General features: G+C 39.0%; 1 protein-coding gene across 2 annotated transcripts in view; it reads left to right on the top strand.

Annotated features, from left to right (window-relative positions):
* The window catches only part of LOC114657472 (E3 ubiquitin-protein ligase AMFR-like), an 80,769-nt gene extending 67,188 nt beyond the window's left edge, over window positions 1-13,581 (top strand). For both annotated transcript variants that reach the window (XM_028809327.2, XM_028809326.2), the window contains one exon: window positions 11,446-13,581. In XM_028809327.2, the coding sequence (XP_028665160.1) occupies window positions 11,446-11,611 (166 nt within the window). In that variant the 3' untranslated portion in view covers window positions 11,612-13,581. The remainder of the gene's footprint in view (window positions 1-11,445) is intronic.
* Window positions 13,582-19,636: the final 6,055 nt, after the last annotated feature.

Below are 19,636 nucleotides of genomic sequence, written 5' to 3'. Positions count from 1 at the left end.
TATGAATTAGATATAGAATAGTGTGCAGGTGTGGATGATGCATATAGAAAGCAAAAAATACAGTGTTTGGCACAGAGTAATGGTTTATTGGAATATTTCTTTGTACACAACATTAGTAGTAAAGATGGTGTCCTGTCCTTGAATGAGTCTTCCTTGGCATGGAGCATTTATAACTTTAACTTTAACGTCAGATGAACGTCGAACACGTGAGAAGGCAACATAAAGTTGTCCATGTCCAAAAACGGGCTCAGAGAGGTAGATGCCAACCTTGTCCATGGGTTGTCCTTGTGATTTGTTGATGGTCATGGTAAATGCAGGTTTAATGGGGAACTGTCGGCGTTTCAATGTAAAAGGTAATTCTAGGTCAGAACTCGTAAGGTCAATTCTAGGAATGAGAACAGTATTAGCATGTGATCCTGTAAGAACTGTTGCTTGAATAACATTGTGTGTCATGGTGTTGACGACTAAACGTGTGCCATTGCATAAACCCTGTTTAGTGTTAAGGTTTCTTAATAGCATGATTATTGTTCCGTTTTTAAGGCTAAGATTGTGTTGTGGTAATCTGGCTGGGTTAATAGTGTTCAAATATTTTAAGGGGAAATTCAGATGTTCATTGTCGTCATCAGAGTCAACTTTGTCAGAGCTTAGAAAGAGCCGTGCCTCTCCAGGAAGTAATGAAATGACCTGGTTATTAATGTGATCAACATTAATATTTTTTGGACATAATATAGTGCGTTGTGTTAAAAGGGGCATTTGGTCTAATGAGACCGCTGTTCCAAATATCTCTGTAAGTAAGTCATCGCAGATGAAGGGTTGAGGAATTGTAATAATATCTGGGTGAAGTCCATCTGTATTGGTGAGTGTACAATGTTCTAGTTGTAATAACTAATTGTTATATTCGGGATCTGGAAATCGCATGTTTTGTACCAAGTGTATCTTTATAAAGCAATGCCAATTGTTCGCGTAACATTTTTTGTTCCGCGGTTTTAGAAGCGCGCCGAGGTGAATTTTTTTTGTTTGATGCGGGTTCGTGTTTGTGGTCTCGTTACTCGAGCCGTCTAGTTTTGTATCCGTGATCGTGAATTGATGACTTGTTTGATCTTTATCGTTAGGAATATGGATAAGTAATAAGTAGGATCGAACTCACTGTTAATATGCGGACTGTTCGTTTCTTCGTATTATCACCAATTAGGTCTCGCGCCTGTATATGTATTGTAGTTCGGTCTCGTGTTGTTTATATGACGTCATCGCGTATTTTAAGGTGGACTGAATAATAGCTGAGCGCATGGTTTGTGGAGCAATAGGTAAGCACTGTGTAAAATCTATTCCTAATAAAAGTACCTTTACTCCAAAGGGAATATTATTATTCATCAACGCAATGCCAATTGTCTGCGTATTTTAAGGTGGACTGAACAATAGCTGAGTGCATTGTAAGTGGAGTAATAGTTAAGCACTGTCTAAAATCTTCTCCTAATAAAAGTACCTTTCCCGCAAAGGGAATATTATTATTCATCAACGTTTGTAGAAGTTTATCAATGGTGTTGAGTAAGTGACTGGATGCCATTGTACATTCATTTATAATTAATAGTGTGGCAAGACGGATGTCACGTGCTTTGTTACTGTGCATTGTCATAGTGGATACCGATGTTTCTGTGATTGGGACCGGTATTTTGAATAAGGAGTGACATGTGTTTTTGGAGCCGAGACATTTTTTCTTCCGCGGCTTCAGAAGCGCTTTGTAGGTGCCGACGTGATTTGTGCATATTTGCGTTCTTGATTTGTTTCAGGGTGCACTGTTCCAATGCGATGTAATATTTGTCCACATACGCAAAAGCAGTATGGGTCATTGCCTTTTGGTGACCTGATATTTACTCCGGTAGATGCAAAATCAAATGAACTATTGTAGGATGTAATGCAGATGCGCCGCCGTGTATTTTGTTGTTTCATGCGGGTTCGTGTGTTTGGTCCCGTTATCCGAGCTGAATCGTTTTGTACCCGTGAGCGTGTATTCATGACTTGTTTGTTCCTCAGCATGCGAAATATGGATAAGTAATAAGGAGGATCGCACTCACTGTTAATATGGAGCCTTTTCTGCAGTTGAACGGTTAATAGTGCTTTATTGTAAGGAGATCCACCTATGCTGCCTAGTGTGAAGGTGTTGAGATGACGTATGTTTAATATGGACGGTTCCTTTAGAAATGGGGCTTTGGGTGTCACTTCTTATTGATGTTAGTGTGTTTGTGGGTCTGATTCGTCGTTGTTGTGAACGTTTCGTGTGCCATGTCTCGTCTCTAATGGGCCTGGCATGGCGGTCACGGCTTCTTTTTTTTGGTGCGTTAGGAGCTTGTTAAATCCTCCTGTTTGTGTGGGTCCCGTTTCGTGTGCAATGGGATTCGTGCGGCGCTGTGTGCTTTTTCGGCGTCTGAGCGTGTGCCAAGGGCTTGTTGAATCCTCCTCTTTCTGTGTGTCCCGTCCATTGCTTGTAGGGTGGGTGGGGTGGTTTTGGGTTCTTTTTTTTTGTGTGCCAGGGGCTTGTTGAATCGTCCTCTTTGTGTGTGTCCCGTCCGGTGCCTGTGGGGGGGGGGGCTTGCAGGTGGGCGCGAGCGGCTTCTTTTTTTTTGTGTGCTAGTTTCGTGTGCAATGGCTTTCGTGCGGCGCTGTGCGTCGCCTGCGTTTGACTCTTTTTTTTGTGCTCACTCCTTTTTTCTGTGGTTGCGGCCGCCTCTCGCGGAGCCTCATTTCTTGGGGCGCCTGCGCAGTACGTCTTTTTGCGGCTACGGCCCATGGCCGGATGTCCCTGCGTCCATCCGGTTTAGCATTCTCGGTTAGTAATATGGATGTATTATACACATAGGAACTATTCATTTATTTTCAGTTAAGTCATCTGCAGCAAACTTTTATAAATGAGGGTTTCTGATTTTTAGATAGTGCAAACTGTTTCTTCTTCATTGACGTTTTCTCTTGGAGAGCTTTTTTCATTTCATTGAAAATGAAAGCAGCAGCTGCCAAAATATGAAGCTTTCTTATTAATTTTTCAACATTGTGTAAAATAAATGTATAAAGTAACATAAAAGGTTTAAATACTGGTTATCCTTTTACAGTAAAATATTACTAAAGAGATACAAAAAAAGTAAAATGGATATGTTCTTTTTCTTTAAGGAGATTAAGTATTACTGAAGAAAGAAAAAAAAAAATTAAACAGCCAAATGAGGCTATGCATATGAACTTAAAAGGTTTAAATAAAACAGAAATATATATTTTATTTTTACTTGCTTAACTTGTGGAGGGTGTATCCTGTAGCAAAGCCCTAACTTTTTTCGTGAAAGCTCGTTTCAGTCAATAAGTCTTATGTGTGTGTTTATGTATGTGTGTATATATATGTAGATATGTGTATATGTAGATATGTATATATATGTATATGTATATAAATGTTTATGTGTGTGTGTATATTATATATATAATATATATCCATATTACTAACCGAGAATGGTAAACCGGATGATGGACGCAGGCACATCCGGCCATGGGCCGTAGCTGCAAAAAGACGTACTGCGCCGGCGCAACAAACAGTCCGCGAGAGTCGGCTGAGGACCCGAGAATGGCGGACAAAAGAGGGCGAGAGAGGCGGATGAGGGTCCGCCAGAGACGCAGGCGCAAAAAGAGTCCGACAAGAGCACAGAAAACAGGAGTGAGCACATACAGAAAGGAGTCACAAAAATGAGGCTCAACAAGCACCAAAATAAGGAAAAAAAAACATAAAGAGTACTCAAACGAGGGGAAAGCACGAAACACATTGCACACGAAACTAAACACACCAAAAAAAAAAGAACAGACGAGCGCACAATAGCAAGGCACGACCATACCCCCGCCACCCTACAGGCACGGGACGGGACACACACCAAGAGGGGGATTCAACAAGCCCATGGAAGACCAAAAAAAAGAACACAAAACCACCCCACAGACCCTACAAGCAAGGGACGGGACACACACAAAGAGAGGGATTCAAACAAGACACAGGAACACAAAAAGAAACAAAACGCTCGCGCAACAACAATCCCCCCCACACATCCATAAGATGTGACACCCAAAGCCACATATTCGAAAGTGAACGTCAGCACCTTCACACTAGGCAGCATAGGTGTCAGCATAGGTGTCAGCATAGGTGTATGTCCTTTCAATAAAGCACTATTAACCGTTCAACTGCAGAAAAGGCTCCATATTAACAGTGAGTGCAATTATCCTTATTACTTATCCATATTTCGCATGCTGAGAAAGAAACAAGTCATGAATACACGCTCACGGGTACAAAACGATTCGGAAAGGATAACGGGAACAAACACACGTACACGAAAGAAACAAGAAAATAGACGACGGCGCATAAAACGCGCTTCTGAAACACCGGGAGAGAAAATGTCAAGGATCGAAAAAAGGAAAGCGCAAGTGACACCGTTACAGAGACGTGCCCAAATGGACAGACACAATGAACGTAGACTCATTCAGCGCGCGGGTCAAAATGCTGCATCGAAAGAAGCACGATTACAAACCGAAAGAGCTCGCGTGTCAGACATACAAAAAAGTGAGCGAAGAGACAGAATAAATGAACGGAGACGTGAACGACGCGCAAATGAACTGACAGAAAAAAAAAAAGCAAGACGCGAAAAGCGCAAAGCTCAAATGACCGACATACAAAAACAGACAAGGCTCGATACAAACAATGCACGGCGTAGACTGAAACGGACTTTGCGCAAAGCCGAGGCGAATAAAAAAAAAGAAAAAAATAGCGCGTCACAAATAATGGACATGCAACAAAAAGGCAAGCAACCGCAAAAAGCAAAACATGCCCGTCGGGGTCATCAACGCCACGCACCTGTTAAACGCTTACGACAATTGGCTGAAAACGCCTTCAATAAGGAATCCACTATTGAGGAAAATTCATTGGGATTAATGAATGTCATTTGCAATCATTGTCATTCACTTAACTTCACAGAAGAAACAACTGGCAATACAAATAATGAATTTACACGTTGTTGTCAAAAAGGTCAGATTGCACTGCCTCCTTTACATTCATATCCTGAATATCTAAAGAAGCTTCTAACTAACGATGTGCCTGAAAGTAAAAACTTTATGAACTGCATTAGATCCTACAATAGTTCATTTGCTTTTGCATCTACCGGAGTAAATATCAGGCCACCAAAAGGCAATGGCCCATACTGCTTTCGCATATGTGGACAAATATTGCATCGCATTGGAACAGTGCACCCTGAAACAAATCAACAACGCAAATATGCACAAATCTACATCCTAGATCCGGATGAGGCGATCTATCAACGCATGAACCTTCCTGAAAACAAACAATGCACAGAGCTTATAATGAGAAACGTCACTCATGTCATAAACGATCACCCATTAGCTAAATCTATAAAAATGCTACATGAAGTTGAAAAGGAGGCAAATACAAAAGCAAATGCAGAAGGTATAGCAGCAACTACAATTGCTTTGGTCTTGATAAAGGACAAAGAACAAGATCCAAGACGATACAATCTGCCCGTCGTTAATGAAGTGGCAATTGTCTTTCAAAGTAAAGATGGTGAGCCTCCATTTCACAGAGATATTGTTCTACATTTACGTCCTGATAAAAACAACACACCTACATTCAAACGCATAGACATTTGCTTTCCGCTTCTTGATACTTTAACATACCCCATATTATTTCCGACTGGACAGGAAGGATGGAGTGCTACAATTTCAAGAATTAAAAAACAGCAGGCACAGAGACGATCACGTGTATCCATGAAAGAATATTTCTCCTACAGACTCTCAGTAAGGGACGACTTTAATCCATTACTCAATGCAGGAAAGCTAACTCAACAATACATCGTTGACGTTTATGTTAGAGCGGAATCAAATGATCTGCAGTGGATAAAAAACAACCAGCCTTCACTTAGAGCCGATAAATACAAATCGCTGCTGGACTACATTAATCGGGATGCTGACGTCATGGAGCACCCGGCTGGAAAACCTGTTATTCTACCATCATCCTTTCAAGGCAGCCCACGCAATATGCAACAACATTACCAAGATGCCATGGCTATCGTAAGAAAATTTGGAAAACCAGATCTGTTTATCACTATGACCTGCAATCCTAAATGGACAGAAATTACAAATAATCTTAAGCCGTGGCAGAGAGTCGAACATCGTCCTGATTTGGTTGCAAGAGTCTTTAAACTTAAACTGAATAACCTCCTACAAGATATCAAACAAAAATCTCTATTTGGAACTGTCACAGCCATTATCCACGTTATCGAGTTTCAGAAGAGAGGTTTACCACACGCCCATATATTACTAATACTTGATGAGGATTCCAAAATACGCACTGAATCTGACATCGATAAAATAGTCAAAGCTGAAATTCCAGACCGTGACACCTCTCCACGCCTTTTTCAAATTGTTATAAAGAATATGATTCATTCACCATGTGGCCCTACAAATCCAAACAGTCCATGTATGCTTAATTGCAAATGTTCAAAAGGCTTCCCCAAAGACTTCCAAGACGTTACACTTGGTAATATAAATGGATACCCTAAATATAGAAGACGAAAGACAACTCAATTACAAATTCGTCCAGGTCATTCAATTGACAACAGCTGGGTCGTTCCATACAATCCTTATTTATGTTTACGCTACAACTGCCATATAAATGTGGAGATCTGCGCTACAGTAAAAAGCGTTAAATATCTATTCAAATACGTATATAAAAGACAGCAACACTTATAACAATGACAACACAATTACATTGACAATCATGTTACGTTATTTTTAAAATGTTTCGTTTTTTTTCATAACCTCTTTAACACACTACTTCTCCGCTGCGAAGCGCGGGTATTTTGCTAGTATAGATAGATAGATAGATACTTTATTAATCCCGATGGGAAATTCACATATATATATATATATATATATATATACATACATATACACACATACATGCAGTTTCAATAACATAGAAATCAATATAAACATTAACATCATTATCATATGAGAATATGAAGTAATATATAAGAAGCACATTTCATATAAATATAAATTATTAAACAGTAAAATCTTCTTCTGTAATTTGCTACCGTGGCAATTTGTGTGTCTGTCCAGGATTTTAAATCACCTGTAGCTCGCAAACCGTTTCACCTATTGACTTGAAATCTGGTACACATATAGTACGTCACGTCTACTATCCGCTTTATGGGTGATGATTGTATTACTCTTTTTATCTTTATTTTATTTTATTGTAGAATCAACTCCTATCTGCGCACACCAGGGCGGCCGTGGGTGGATGCGTATGGTGTATTCACTCCATGTTATCGTGCATTGCGCTGTCACTGGTATTTTGATAAAAGAATTTGAACAACATATAAGAAGCGTATAAATTATTAAACAGTAAAACATTAACATTTAAGAAGTAAAGTTACATTAAGTACTACTGCAGTGCCTTCGGGTATACCTCATTTTTTGTTTGCCCATTACATGCTTAAATGTATACATTTTTTGGTGTACCTACCCGAGAACACGCGACATATAACCGAGCGTGGGAGAAGCATGGATTTTAATCATCTGCTGGTCTCCCTCGTGGAATAACTGGTAATGTTTGACTAAAATCTTCAGCGAGTAAAACGACATTACCTTCTATTTTTTTTTACGATCTCTGAGATCTTGCTTTTTTCGGTTCAAGGCGTCATAAGCTCTTTTATGTTGTATGGTGTACTTATCCCAAACCATCATCTTTGAATGTTGCAAGACTTTCGCCTTGTATGTAGATCGGGGTAATTACATTCATTGCATTCCTAGTCTGAATCACAATCTGATTGTATGGGTGGTTACCTGGAACTGCAGGGTTGCCACCCGTCCTTTAAAATACGGAATCGTGCCGCATTTGAGAATGAAATTGCGCGTCCCGTTTTGAATCAATACGGGACGGGATTTGTCCTGTATTTTTTTATCATTTTTTTTAAAGCAGCGTCTCATGCAAATCATCCCACACGCATTTTATGAAGATGCCTCCTTTCCTACTTTTGATTGGGTAATACTTGATGTCATCGTTAGTTTGATTGGTCTTTTTAACTGTCCAGTGAGGAGGGCGGGTCTTTTAAGTAGCGTCTGCAAACTGTTGGCACTGAGATGTGGCACCCGCTGCAGTATGCGTCCCTTATTTTTTTGTATTAAAAGTGGTAACCCCACCTGGCAGGTAACACTTATGTTTGGTCATGAAGTCGTCTAAAATCCGCCACGTGCCCTCTTTTAATTGCGAGAAGCAGATATATATAGCCAAATTCTCGCGGTTCGTTGCGGCGAAGTACTGCTTTTAATTTTTTAATAAGAAAAGAAAACCTTTTTAAACGGATCGAAAATATACCAATAACAATTTGTTAAGGATCTGTTTTTTTTCTGAACCTCGCTTTTCACAGCTGTCGCGCTACGGCGTGTGTTTCGTTTATTTGACGGTATGTAGATCGTGGTAATTACATTCATGGCATTCGTTTTCTTAATCACAATCTGACTGTATGGGTGGTTACCTGCCAGGTAACGCTTGTGGTTGGTCAGGAAGTCGCCTTACATCCGCCACGTGCCCTCTTTCTGTTTCCAGAAGCTGATCATAGAATGGTTTTAATAGTTTACTTTCAAATAATGCAAAGAGTATGCGAAACGTGTTTCTCCCTAATTCTGGGCTCATCAGGCATACACACTCACTGCATCCCCTCTCGTGAATCGAATCTCTATCGTCAGCGCCAGAGTTGAAGCCCCTAACGTTGCGGTCAGCAAGTCGGCTAACATCCGCCATGTGCCGTCTTTCAGTTGCGAGAAGCAGATCATAGAATGGTTGAAACTGTTGCCCCTAACGTTGAGCCACGGCGTGTGGTTCGTTTATACCTCGTGTCTTCTCATTAAACTTTTATCTCGCGAATATGTCATTGCAATCCGCAGCGGGAGCGTTTCTATAAACTTAATTTAAACTTACGTTTTACACCGTGCTTTGTTTCCCTTATGAACATGCTTGTATGCTTCACTCGCTCCCTTCTCAATTGTTTAATGAATTTTTTGCTCTTCGCTGTTTGCGGCTCTTCCTTCATTTCCCCCTACTTCGTTCTTTTATCTCGCGAATATGTTATTGCAATCCTTAACGGGAGCGTTTCAATAAACTGATTGAAAATAGTTTTGCATTTACCTTTTTAGTAAAAGGCGAGCTTTTAAGCCTGAAATCACCCCGTAAATGCACACGTTTAATTGCCATGTGTTAATATGTATGGTTACACAGTATTAAAAGACGTGAACAACGTCAGTACCTTTGTTCCCGCGTTTGATAAAAGGCGAGCTTTTAAGCCTGAGAAATCATGCACACGTTTAATTGCACATTGCTAATATGTATGCTTACACAGTATTAAAAGACAGTCAAAAATTAACGTCATTTACCTTCGTTCCCGCGTTTGACTCGTGCTGTAAATCTCTTCCTTGTTTTTAGTTCACGTGATTACGTAGGAGGCGTGATGAAGCGATACGTGACTCCGCCTCCTCCATTACAGTATATGGACAAAAAATATGTTCCAGTTATGACCATTACGCGTAGAATTTCGAAATGAAACCTGCCTAACTTTTGTAAGTAAGCTGTAAGGAATGAGCCTGCCAAATTTCAGCCTTCCACCTACACGGGAAGTTGGAGAATTAGTGATGAGTGAGTGAGTCAGTCAGTCAGTCAGTCAGTCAGTCAGTCAGTCAGTCAGTCAGTCAGTGAGGGCTTTGCCTTTTATTAATATGTATAGATTATAATAAAAAATGTCTAGCAGTATATGTGGTGTATATTTTATATTTGTAATAGTTATATGTCGCCACCGTGTGCATTTTTTTGCATGCGCACTTTACTGTATGCGTATTCTTCCACGTGCATTTTTTTCTGTGCACGCATTTTACCATGTGCGGTTATTTCCAGTGTGCTTATATGATTGTGCGCTTTTTTCTATGCTGATATTTTCCTGTGCCTTTTTTTCCTGTGCACTTCTTTCCGGGATTCCTTTCCTTTTTCCTATTCTGTTTTTGAAAATAGATAGATACTTTATTAATCCCAAGGGGAAATTCACATAGTCGCTCTGCGCAGGCTCCTGTCAATACGTTGAGAAAGCAAGAATTCATTATCTGCCACTTGTAACACCATGGATACATGTTATGTATATAATTTGCAAGAAAGGACTTACTTGTGAAATAATTGTTCTACTTTGGACAAGATGATACAATAGTTACTGCTGTGATGGAGGTAGAAGTATTGATACCCTTCTTCTATGAGGGGATGTGTATCAGAAACCTTGTGGCTTGTTCAACTTGTTTCCAGAAAATATTTTGTAGTTTAATTAAACCAATGTGTACAATGCACAGACTAAAATTGGGATTAACATGGTTTAGTATGGTATTTTTGCATCACACTTTACAGAATCATTATGAATAGGCTTGTACTAGTTTGCATTTGTGTCTATGCATCAAACAAGATTGAGGAAATTGTTTTTGTGAACTCGTGCTTTATGAAAATGCTCTTAATGTATTGAAATACATTAATCTTAAGTTGTGTTGTTTAAGCTATAAATATCAGACATCAGAATGGGCAAGGGATGAATGCAGGGCAATAGTCAGTCTTTCAAGACGAGTCTTCCAACACCAATAGCAAACAGGCGCTGTAATATCTTCAGGTTCACCTTTTTCTTTTGCCTTATAAGCAAAGTATTGCCATATCTTAACTTCGGCTGCCCTATTTATCAACAAGTTGGGGACGAATAGTGTTATCAACTGCTTTTATCTCTTTTTATTTTTTTTATTAAACTGAATTGACAAGTATGTAGCAAAGCTCTGCTAATGTGTCATTTAGTTTTCTGCTAGTTACATGCACAGAATCAACATGTCCTCTCAGTCCTGTCCGTACTTTTGTTAAAGATGCATCTATTGCTTTTCAAAAAAGGCGGCTTAAAGCAATTTCAGTCACATTGTTATGTTGTAACATTACTAAATTTTGCATAATGGTGATTCAGTACTGTTTCTAAAATTTGGTAATTTTTTTATTACTGGTACTGTATATCAGGCAACAGTAAATGAGACCTTGTTCGGTGTCACTACAGTAGAAGTACGGATGTGTGTTTACTTTTTTCATTGGCTATCTCTCAATATTTAATCAGTTTTGTAAGGTATCACATCAGTGTAATTATCATTCCTGAAAAGAGTCAGTAGTGTAAATTAATAATGTATTACCTTCTTTAGCAGATTGAAATGGGTCTCTTGTATTAGATTAACTAAATAAAAATGATTAATTAAGAACTTAACTTACTTTGGACCCAGGCTTTGGGAAATATACATTTTATAAGATTCTTTTGGAGAGCTCTCTTAATTATACACATTCCAATGTGTTTTCTGTTTTTATAGGAGATATCTTAGTAAGAGTTCCAATGAGGATGACGAAGAGGAAGAGGCTGCCATCTTTCTTACAGAGGCAAGAGTTTCTGGTACAGACGCCATTAGTGTTAGACGCCGTACACTAGCAGCGGCAGCTGAAAGAAGATTGCAGAGGCAGCAGGATGTACCCCAGTAAGGACCCCCTGGACACTGGACTTCATTAGACATCTCAAACTTTTACTTATTGAAGGAGCCTTTTAAATCTCCAAATTTTAAAGCTTTTTGCAAAAGCAAGTCAGACCATCCTCTCTTGCCATGTTTCACATGTGATCATTTATTTCTAAACAACTTGCAGTCTTAAGCTGAGAAAGGATGAATTGTTTGCTGAAGCAAAAAGTGGCGAAGTTCACCTAAGTTGTAATACCAAGCAGCATTTCAGTACTCATCAGGAAAACTTTCATGTTTGAAAACAAAAACATGGAATTTGCCTGTTACTACAAGATCAGAATCCCCAGAGGGGATAACCTTTTTCCACAGATGTCTTGATAAAGTATTTTTTGGTTGGTCACTTTTAAGTTTAAGGTAGAAAGGGAAGTGAGCATGTTAAGATTTTATATTGAATATTTTGTGTATCAGTTTCACACCCACAGTCGACTCTCTTTTTTGAGGAGAAATATGTTATATAGTATTTTGTGCAAGTTTTATTTAAAAAAAATACTGACATTTTAAAGTAAGCTGCCAGGCTTTCCGTTCAATGCAGTATTCACATCGTGCACATTCAAGAGGTATTTTTCCCTGGCATGAAAAGATCACAGAGTGAAACTTGCAGTCTGATTATTCAAATTTTAATTTTTTTTTAAAGTCCTGTGTCAGGTTCCACACTTGGCAAGGATGTTGGACTTGCTGCTGTTCATTTTCAGATGGTGCTTTGACTTCCTGCATTCATATGCACGGGCAGAATGCTTAAAGTTAAAACAAACTGTTCTATGTAAGAAGGTAATGGTGTCAGTGAAGCTTCTTATCACCGTTTTGGTCCTACAATAATTCAGTATTGTACATTTTGAGATACTAATGCATAGGGTACTGCTTAGCTTGTTTGGTCCATTGACATGGGAACCACACAGCTTGTAAACATCAGTTTTCAGACACTGTAACAAAGGTTAGTTGCACTGGTACCATATATTTGTATTTTCTTTGAGCCCTGTGCTTGTATTCCAATGGCTTTGGGTTCTTATTTGAACCAGCTGTACTGCAAGTTATTTGCTTATTTTAACTTTTACTAGAGAATAACTTCAGTTCTTGCTAAGAACGTGGAGGTTGTCTTTAGAGGCTTTTTGTTTATTTATGAAATACAGAAATGTAAATGATTAGCTAATCCTGAATTTGAAGTGGCTCAGGTGAACATTTATCAAGGGTTAAAGTTATCCAATTTAATTGTGTGGTTTTCTATAAAATATGTGGGTTAAATGCAGCAAAAAATAAAATGTTTACGTAACCCTGATTCATTTAGTTTGAAGCTCCTCTAACAAATCAGTGCTTTTGATTGAACAAAATGTATTCTATGGCATGGTAGCTTTTGCATCATGCAGCTTAGTATTGCAATGTAAAGAAAACTTAAAACTTTGGAGTAAAGGTAGTGCATATGGGATAGTCGAAGCCTATAGGCCGGGCTGTTACGGAGGCACCACTTACACAGTGTTGTGGTATCACAGTGTTTGCTGTTAAACCTGCCAATGCTGTTGCATCACTAGTTGTCATTTTGGGTCTGCTCTGTTTTCTGCCCTCTTTGAAAAGAAAACAAAAAAGAATTCTTAAGTGAACAAAATGTCCGTCTTATTTAAAGGAAAAAACAAAAACTTTGCATTAGTGCCTAATAAATAGTAATAACAAAAAAAACTGATGTTCAGTGTGGAAAGTTATATCTGCATAAACTGTGGATAGCTTTTTGTAAATAATTTTATAATAAACTTTTTATTACAGGCAAGTGTCCTGGAGAAAGTAGGAGTCAGAGTTAAAGTAGCAGCATTTAACCAAACCTAACTTTCTTGTGCCGAACACTTTTAAAAAGCTTTAAAGATGTGCATTTGTTCTTGACAGGTAACAAATAATTTGCATTTTTGAGATCATTTATGATTTGTAATTACTCAATAAAATTGTTTTCTTGCATGCTTTTTCTACTGTGTTTTGACTGTTTTTGAAAAAGTGTACATTTACATGAACTTTAATAACAAGCCCTGTCTTCTCTGTTTGGATAGTAGGAGCACCAGCAGTGAGCCCCATTGTCGAGGCCTGTGATGTCAGTCAGTAGAAGGGATTGAAGTGCCTGTCTTGTGGCTTACCCTCCAATACTTTAACCAGTGGTCCAATATAGAGAGACAACTGTAGTTTTATTTTTTTCTTTTGATATTTTATATTTGGCTTTTTATGTAAAAATGTGGCATCTAAACATTAGAGGGTTTGAAAGTGTTTTCTTAACAGCAGTGAGACTACAGTTTGCTGCATGTATACAGTAATGGATATGCTTCAGTATTCAGTATGTGCTAACTATAGAAAAATGGAAAGATAAAAATTTACTTTATAACGTAGCACCATCAGAATTAATCTGAAGTGGAAGAGTGAAGAAAATGTGGCTGCCCAGTTGGAGAAATAAAGTTGACTTTTTTATGTCATGGTAATCCTAATCTTTTACTTTATGTAAATAGTCAATAATTGGATAAAAGCTCATTTGTAATCATGTATTCCATTTTATGATGTTGTGTAGTGCAACTATCACATAGAACTAACTGATCTTCTCGTTGTCTTCTTGGCCAAACCCCAAGAAAGCCGATGACTTGTAAGCAGATATCTTGCCTAATAAAAAAAGTTTTTGTTTTTTTCCCCAAACTGCAGCTATCCCTTAATTCCAGCTGCCTAATTTTATGAAATTATTTCATCTGATCTGCTCAGTCCAGTTTAGTCAGGCCTATCATCAAAAAGCAAGAACTGGCCTGACGTGGCAATGAAAGTTTATAGTTTCACCCAAGCAAGCACCCTGTTTTTGGATTGTAAGATAAAGCAAATATGAACAAGGGGAGGACTGCAGCAAAGAGGTGAACTGAAGTCCAAGTGCTGTGAAGTAGGAGTGCTTCCCAGTGCACTGTGGTGCTGAAGGTACATTAATAGACAAAAGGGTTCAGATAATCTGTCTTTAACAATCCCTAATCCTTAGTGTACTACCTTCCATGAGTGCTCATTTCCTTTGGTGAATCTCTACAAAAGGTTCCGGTTCTCTGATCTATATTAAAGGCCACCTTTGAAAAACCCTCTGCGATATCATCCATTTTTATCTTGATGTTAGTACATGCAACTATGTCTGCGCTTTTACTTTGTTTACCTGGTGGCCCTCAGTTGTGTTGATGTGTTGGGTGTGACTGTAGATTTGCATCAGTGTTCTTTTATTTTATCTCATCCTGTTAAGGACTTTTTTCTTTTTCCTAGCAGCTGATACTACCATAATATGCTTCTCCCTACCCTTGTTTAGAAAAGACACAACTGTTTTAAAAATGGATGGATGAGTGTGCTTGCCTTGCTAGTGTTGCATCCTGAGAGTCGCTAGAAGTTACTGCCTGCTTTACTAAAGTTAGCTAAATGCAGTCATAAAATGGATGGGTAAGCAATTTTTAATTATAGTAATATAATTAAAGGTTAGTTTTGTCTTTATCTTTTTGGAACAAAAAAGAGCCAATACAGTTGAGACCAGCACAATATGGGTTTCCAGATGAAGGTGTCAGAAGGAGAAATTAAGTGTGCAGCTATGAAATGCAAACATGTTGTAAAAGAAATGAGCAGGAGTGTGTTAGGAACTTTAAACTAGTACGTAGTGTAGTTTTAGTTTAGAGAGAACTTTATTTGTACACAGGGGAATTTTGGCATTTTACAGAAGCGCATTCAATAAATCCACCTTAAAAAAGGATAAGTGTGTCCATTTCGTTGCTGTGTCTTTGACATTCCAATAAATAACGCATCATAAACATTTGTAGCAATGCATTGCGTTTGGCATTCTAACAGATGGCACATTCTGTATTGGAACAAAACGGCATTCAAAAGGCCTACATATACTGTAAATTGCTTACTAATGACAAATATAAGTAGGATAATAAATCAAATACTGTATTCAAGGAACACATCAGAAAAACTAGGAAACAGAGCAATGTCTACATTCAAAAAAGGAGTGTGTATCTAGCAAAATAAATTAGTTAATACAGTTCAAGTCCAAATAGAAAAAATGAAATGATATTTATAATATGCTATCGTGGCTGTCCGTTTGTCTGTCCAGGATTTTGAATCGCCTGTAGCTCGCAAGCCGTTTGTCCTGAAATTTGGTACACATATACTATGTGATAGGGCTGCACGATTAATCTTTTTTTCTCATGATAACGATATTTATGACCCACGATCAGTTAATAAATATCGTCGCGATTTTACAGTATAAAGACCAAACAGTTTTTTATGGGCTGAGTTTACGGATTGGACTGCGTCACTATGACGTTACTGCGTCTAGATTGCAAGCGCTTTCTGAAGCAGTAGAAGTCAATAGCAGCAATAACAGTCAGTCAGAATAAACATATGATGGCGGAGCAACGTGAGGAAGGTGCAGAAGTGCGATCGTTAGTTCCTAAAAAGGGGTCATACTCAGTTGTCTGGAACTATTTTGATTTCGAGGAATGTGATGTTGATCAGGTACAAGTCTTGTGCAAACTTTGCTCCTGTTCCATCCAAACGTCCCAAGGTAACACAACAGACCTCATCAACCACCTTAAAAGCCACCACAAAGTACACTATCAAGAATTTCAACGACTGAAGGCACAAACAGCAACAACAAAAAATTACCAGCCATCCACAACACAGACAACAATATCAGGGACATTGTTCAACGCAATACCATATCTGCCTAGCTCGCAAAGACACCGGGAAATAACAGAGGCGATCACGTACCATATAGCCAAGGATATGTGTCCAATAACCACCGTAAGCAGTGAGGGGTTTAAAAAAATGATCGCAACACTTGATAAAAGATATAGCATTCCCTCATGCAACCATTTTTCCAATGTTGCGCTGCCCTTGCTGTATGCGAAATGCCGAAAAGAAATAGAAAGAGAAATTCTCAGGCTCAGCCTTGAATATTTTGCTGCCACGACTGACTTATGGTCAAGCAGAACTGCGGAACCGTATTTGAGCTTGACAGTTCATTTTATTGACAGCGAGTTTGAGATGAAAAGCAAGCTTTTGCAAACTTCGTTTTTCCCACAAGACCATACAGCGGAGTTTATTGCAGTGGGCCTCAAAGAAGCGATGTCCGCTTGGGGCTTGGTGGAAGAAAGACTTGTGTGCATCACAACGGACAACGCAGCTAATATGATTAGGGCAGCATCTGTGAATAACTGGCCGAGGCTACACTGGTTTGGGCACAGACTTCATTTACCAAAGGAATAATCGTCATTATTAATCGTGATAAAATTTTGAGCAAAATAATCGTGGTAATCATTTTTTCTGTTATCGTGCAGCCCTACTATGTGACATCTGCTATCCGCTTTCGGGGTGATGATTGAACTCCAAGGTTATTCCTCTTTTTATTTTTATTTTATTTTATTGCAGAATCGATTCTCAGCAGAGGCCAGCAGGGCAGCACATGCGTATGGGCGCCATTCTCATCCCTACCACCTTCACCGTCACTTCACCGGCAGATTGAAGACTTAAGTGCCCAGTTTAATTGAAAAATTGAGGAAAACGTACTAAGTAATTGCAACACAAGCACAGACTTAATCAGTTTTAACACGAAAAGATGCTGACAAAGGAAGAGAAGAAGCAGGTCGCTAGGATTTAGAAAAGAAGTGCTGCTCAGGAAGCAACAACTGCATCAACCTCTGAGCAAGCGAATGCTAAACGTACAGAGAAAGAGGATGAAAACTATGAATGCTCAAGTCAAGTGTAACATGCAGCACGCGGTTACTGGTGTTAAAATAATGCAAAAAAAAAAAAAAAAAACAAACTCAGAATAAGCCATATACACAAATACAAGAAAAATGAAAGCACATACAGGATGCTAAACAGTTAAATAAGTCAAATAAGAGAATACGACACAGATATGAGACAGGATATAGTGGCTTGGATAATGACTGACTAACACAGGGTCACAGGGGTCCACTGGAGCCAATACAGAGCATAAGGCAGGAATAAATCTCGGGCAGGGTGCCAACCCACTGCAGGACACACACACACACACACACACACACCAAGCACTCACTCGGGCCAATTTAGAATCACCAATCCACCTAACCTGCATGTCTTTGGACTGTGGGAGGAAACCGGAGCACCCGGAGGAAACCCACGCAGACACGGGGAGAACCCGGGTCTCCTTACTGTGAGGCAGCAATGCTACCACTGTGCTGCCTGATATGAGACAGTGTTCATCAAAATGGTGTGAAGCCAATAAAACTGTCCATATGCCTGTAAAAAATGGTAGGAAAATGTTTTTCGATATTCTTTGGCTTCAACTCCTTATGTGTACACAAAATCTGCAAACTCTTAACAGGAATAAACCTTCAGTGTATTTGAAAAAGGGCCCTCATTTGTCTGGGTTTGTAAATGGATCATTTCAATGTTGGTAGTTTCAACAATTAGCAACATAACATCTTAAGGTGCATTTATTTAGAATGGAGCACCACTTTGATAGAAATTCAGGTTTATCAAAGGACCTTTTTTGTGCATGTAAGATCTTTTAGTTACTCGGCTGATAAAATTAAAGAATCCTTCGGTAGTGATCTTTCCTCTTCCGATTCAAAGACATTATCTAAATTAAATGAACCTACTAAACATGCATATTGATTTAAATTACATGGGGAGTTTTTAAAAGACTATTGTGTTAACCAGCATATCTCTTGAGGCTTGTGCATCTCTGGCATCTCCTTTGAGCATCAAGGACTGAATGGCCCTCCTTTAGGGATGTAGAAAGCTGGAGCCGATCTGGATGGGGTGCCAATCCATCACAGAGAACACTCGCACTCTAGTTTGAAGGTGCTGCGTAACCCAATTTGAGATGTGGATGGGAAAACAATCTATAAATCTGTAGAGCATATGCAACTCCAAGCAAACGGACAGGTCTCTCTAGCTGTGAGGCAGCATTGCTGCTAATCACTAAGACATCAGGCTGCCCAAACAAACACACAAACAGCAACTGAAAGCCGCTGCAGTAAAGGCCTGGCAGAGCATTAAAAAGGAGGAAACCCAGCATCTGATGATGTCCATGAGTTCAAGACTTCAGGCTGTCATTGCCAGCAAAGGGTGTTCAACCAAGTATTAGAAATGAACATTTTATTTCCAGTTATTTAATTTGTCCAATTACTTTTGAGCCCCTGAAATGAAGGGATTGTGTTAAAAAAAATGCTTTAGTTGCCTCACATTTTTATGCAATCGTTTTGTTCACCCCACTGAAGTAAAGCTGAAAGTCTGCACTTCAACTGCATCTGAGTTGTTTCATTTAAAATTCATTGTGGTAATGTACAGAACCAAAATTAGAAAAAAGTTGTCTCTGTCCAAATATTTATGGACCTAACTGTAGTTAGCAAGAGCCCTAAAATATTAATAGATTTTTTTTTTTTTTACTCTGATGCAGGCTGGCGCCCTGCCCGGGGTTTGTTTCCTGCCTTGTGCCCTGTGTTGTCTGGGATTATTGGCTCCAGCAGAACCTGTGACCCTGTAATTAGTATATAGCAGGTTGGATGATGGATGGATGGATGATCGTCAGCAGATGGAAAACTCTCAAATTGCAAATACAAAAGGGTATGTGAATGTTTTTAGTAATTGGGCTTTCCTTGTTATGTGCCAGTTCTGTAATTTGATTTTATGAGCTGTTTGACAACACTGGCAAGTTCAAATGTGTATTTCACATTCAAATCACAGTATGAATTTGTCATTACATGTCAATTTTTTTTTCTTTCAGCAAGGTTTTACTCCATACATAAACAGAAGTTACACCCACCCACAGGCTGCTGCCAAATATTTTCATGAAAATCAGCATGCAAAACAGGTGACACAAGAGAGCGCAAAGAAATATCTTGATCCAAAACTAAGCTTCTTGTGGGCTTACCTATTGCATCATTCGTCATACAAGTGTCTAAATGTGCAATCGTCCCTGGAGATTATGGATCTTGAACCAGTAACCTGTACAGATGGCTTGGTGTCC

Source organism: Erpetoichthys calabaricus, chromosome 9, assembly GCF_900747795.2.
Source record: "Erpetoichthys calabaricus chromosome 9, fErpCal1.3, whole genome shotgun sequence".
Taxonomy (NCBI): Eukaryota; Metazoa; Chordata; class Cladistia; order Polypteriformes; family Polypteridae; genus Erpetoichthys; species Erpetoichthys calabaricus.
This window is presented reverse-complemented; position numbering and strand designations above follow the sequence as displayed.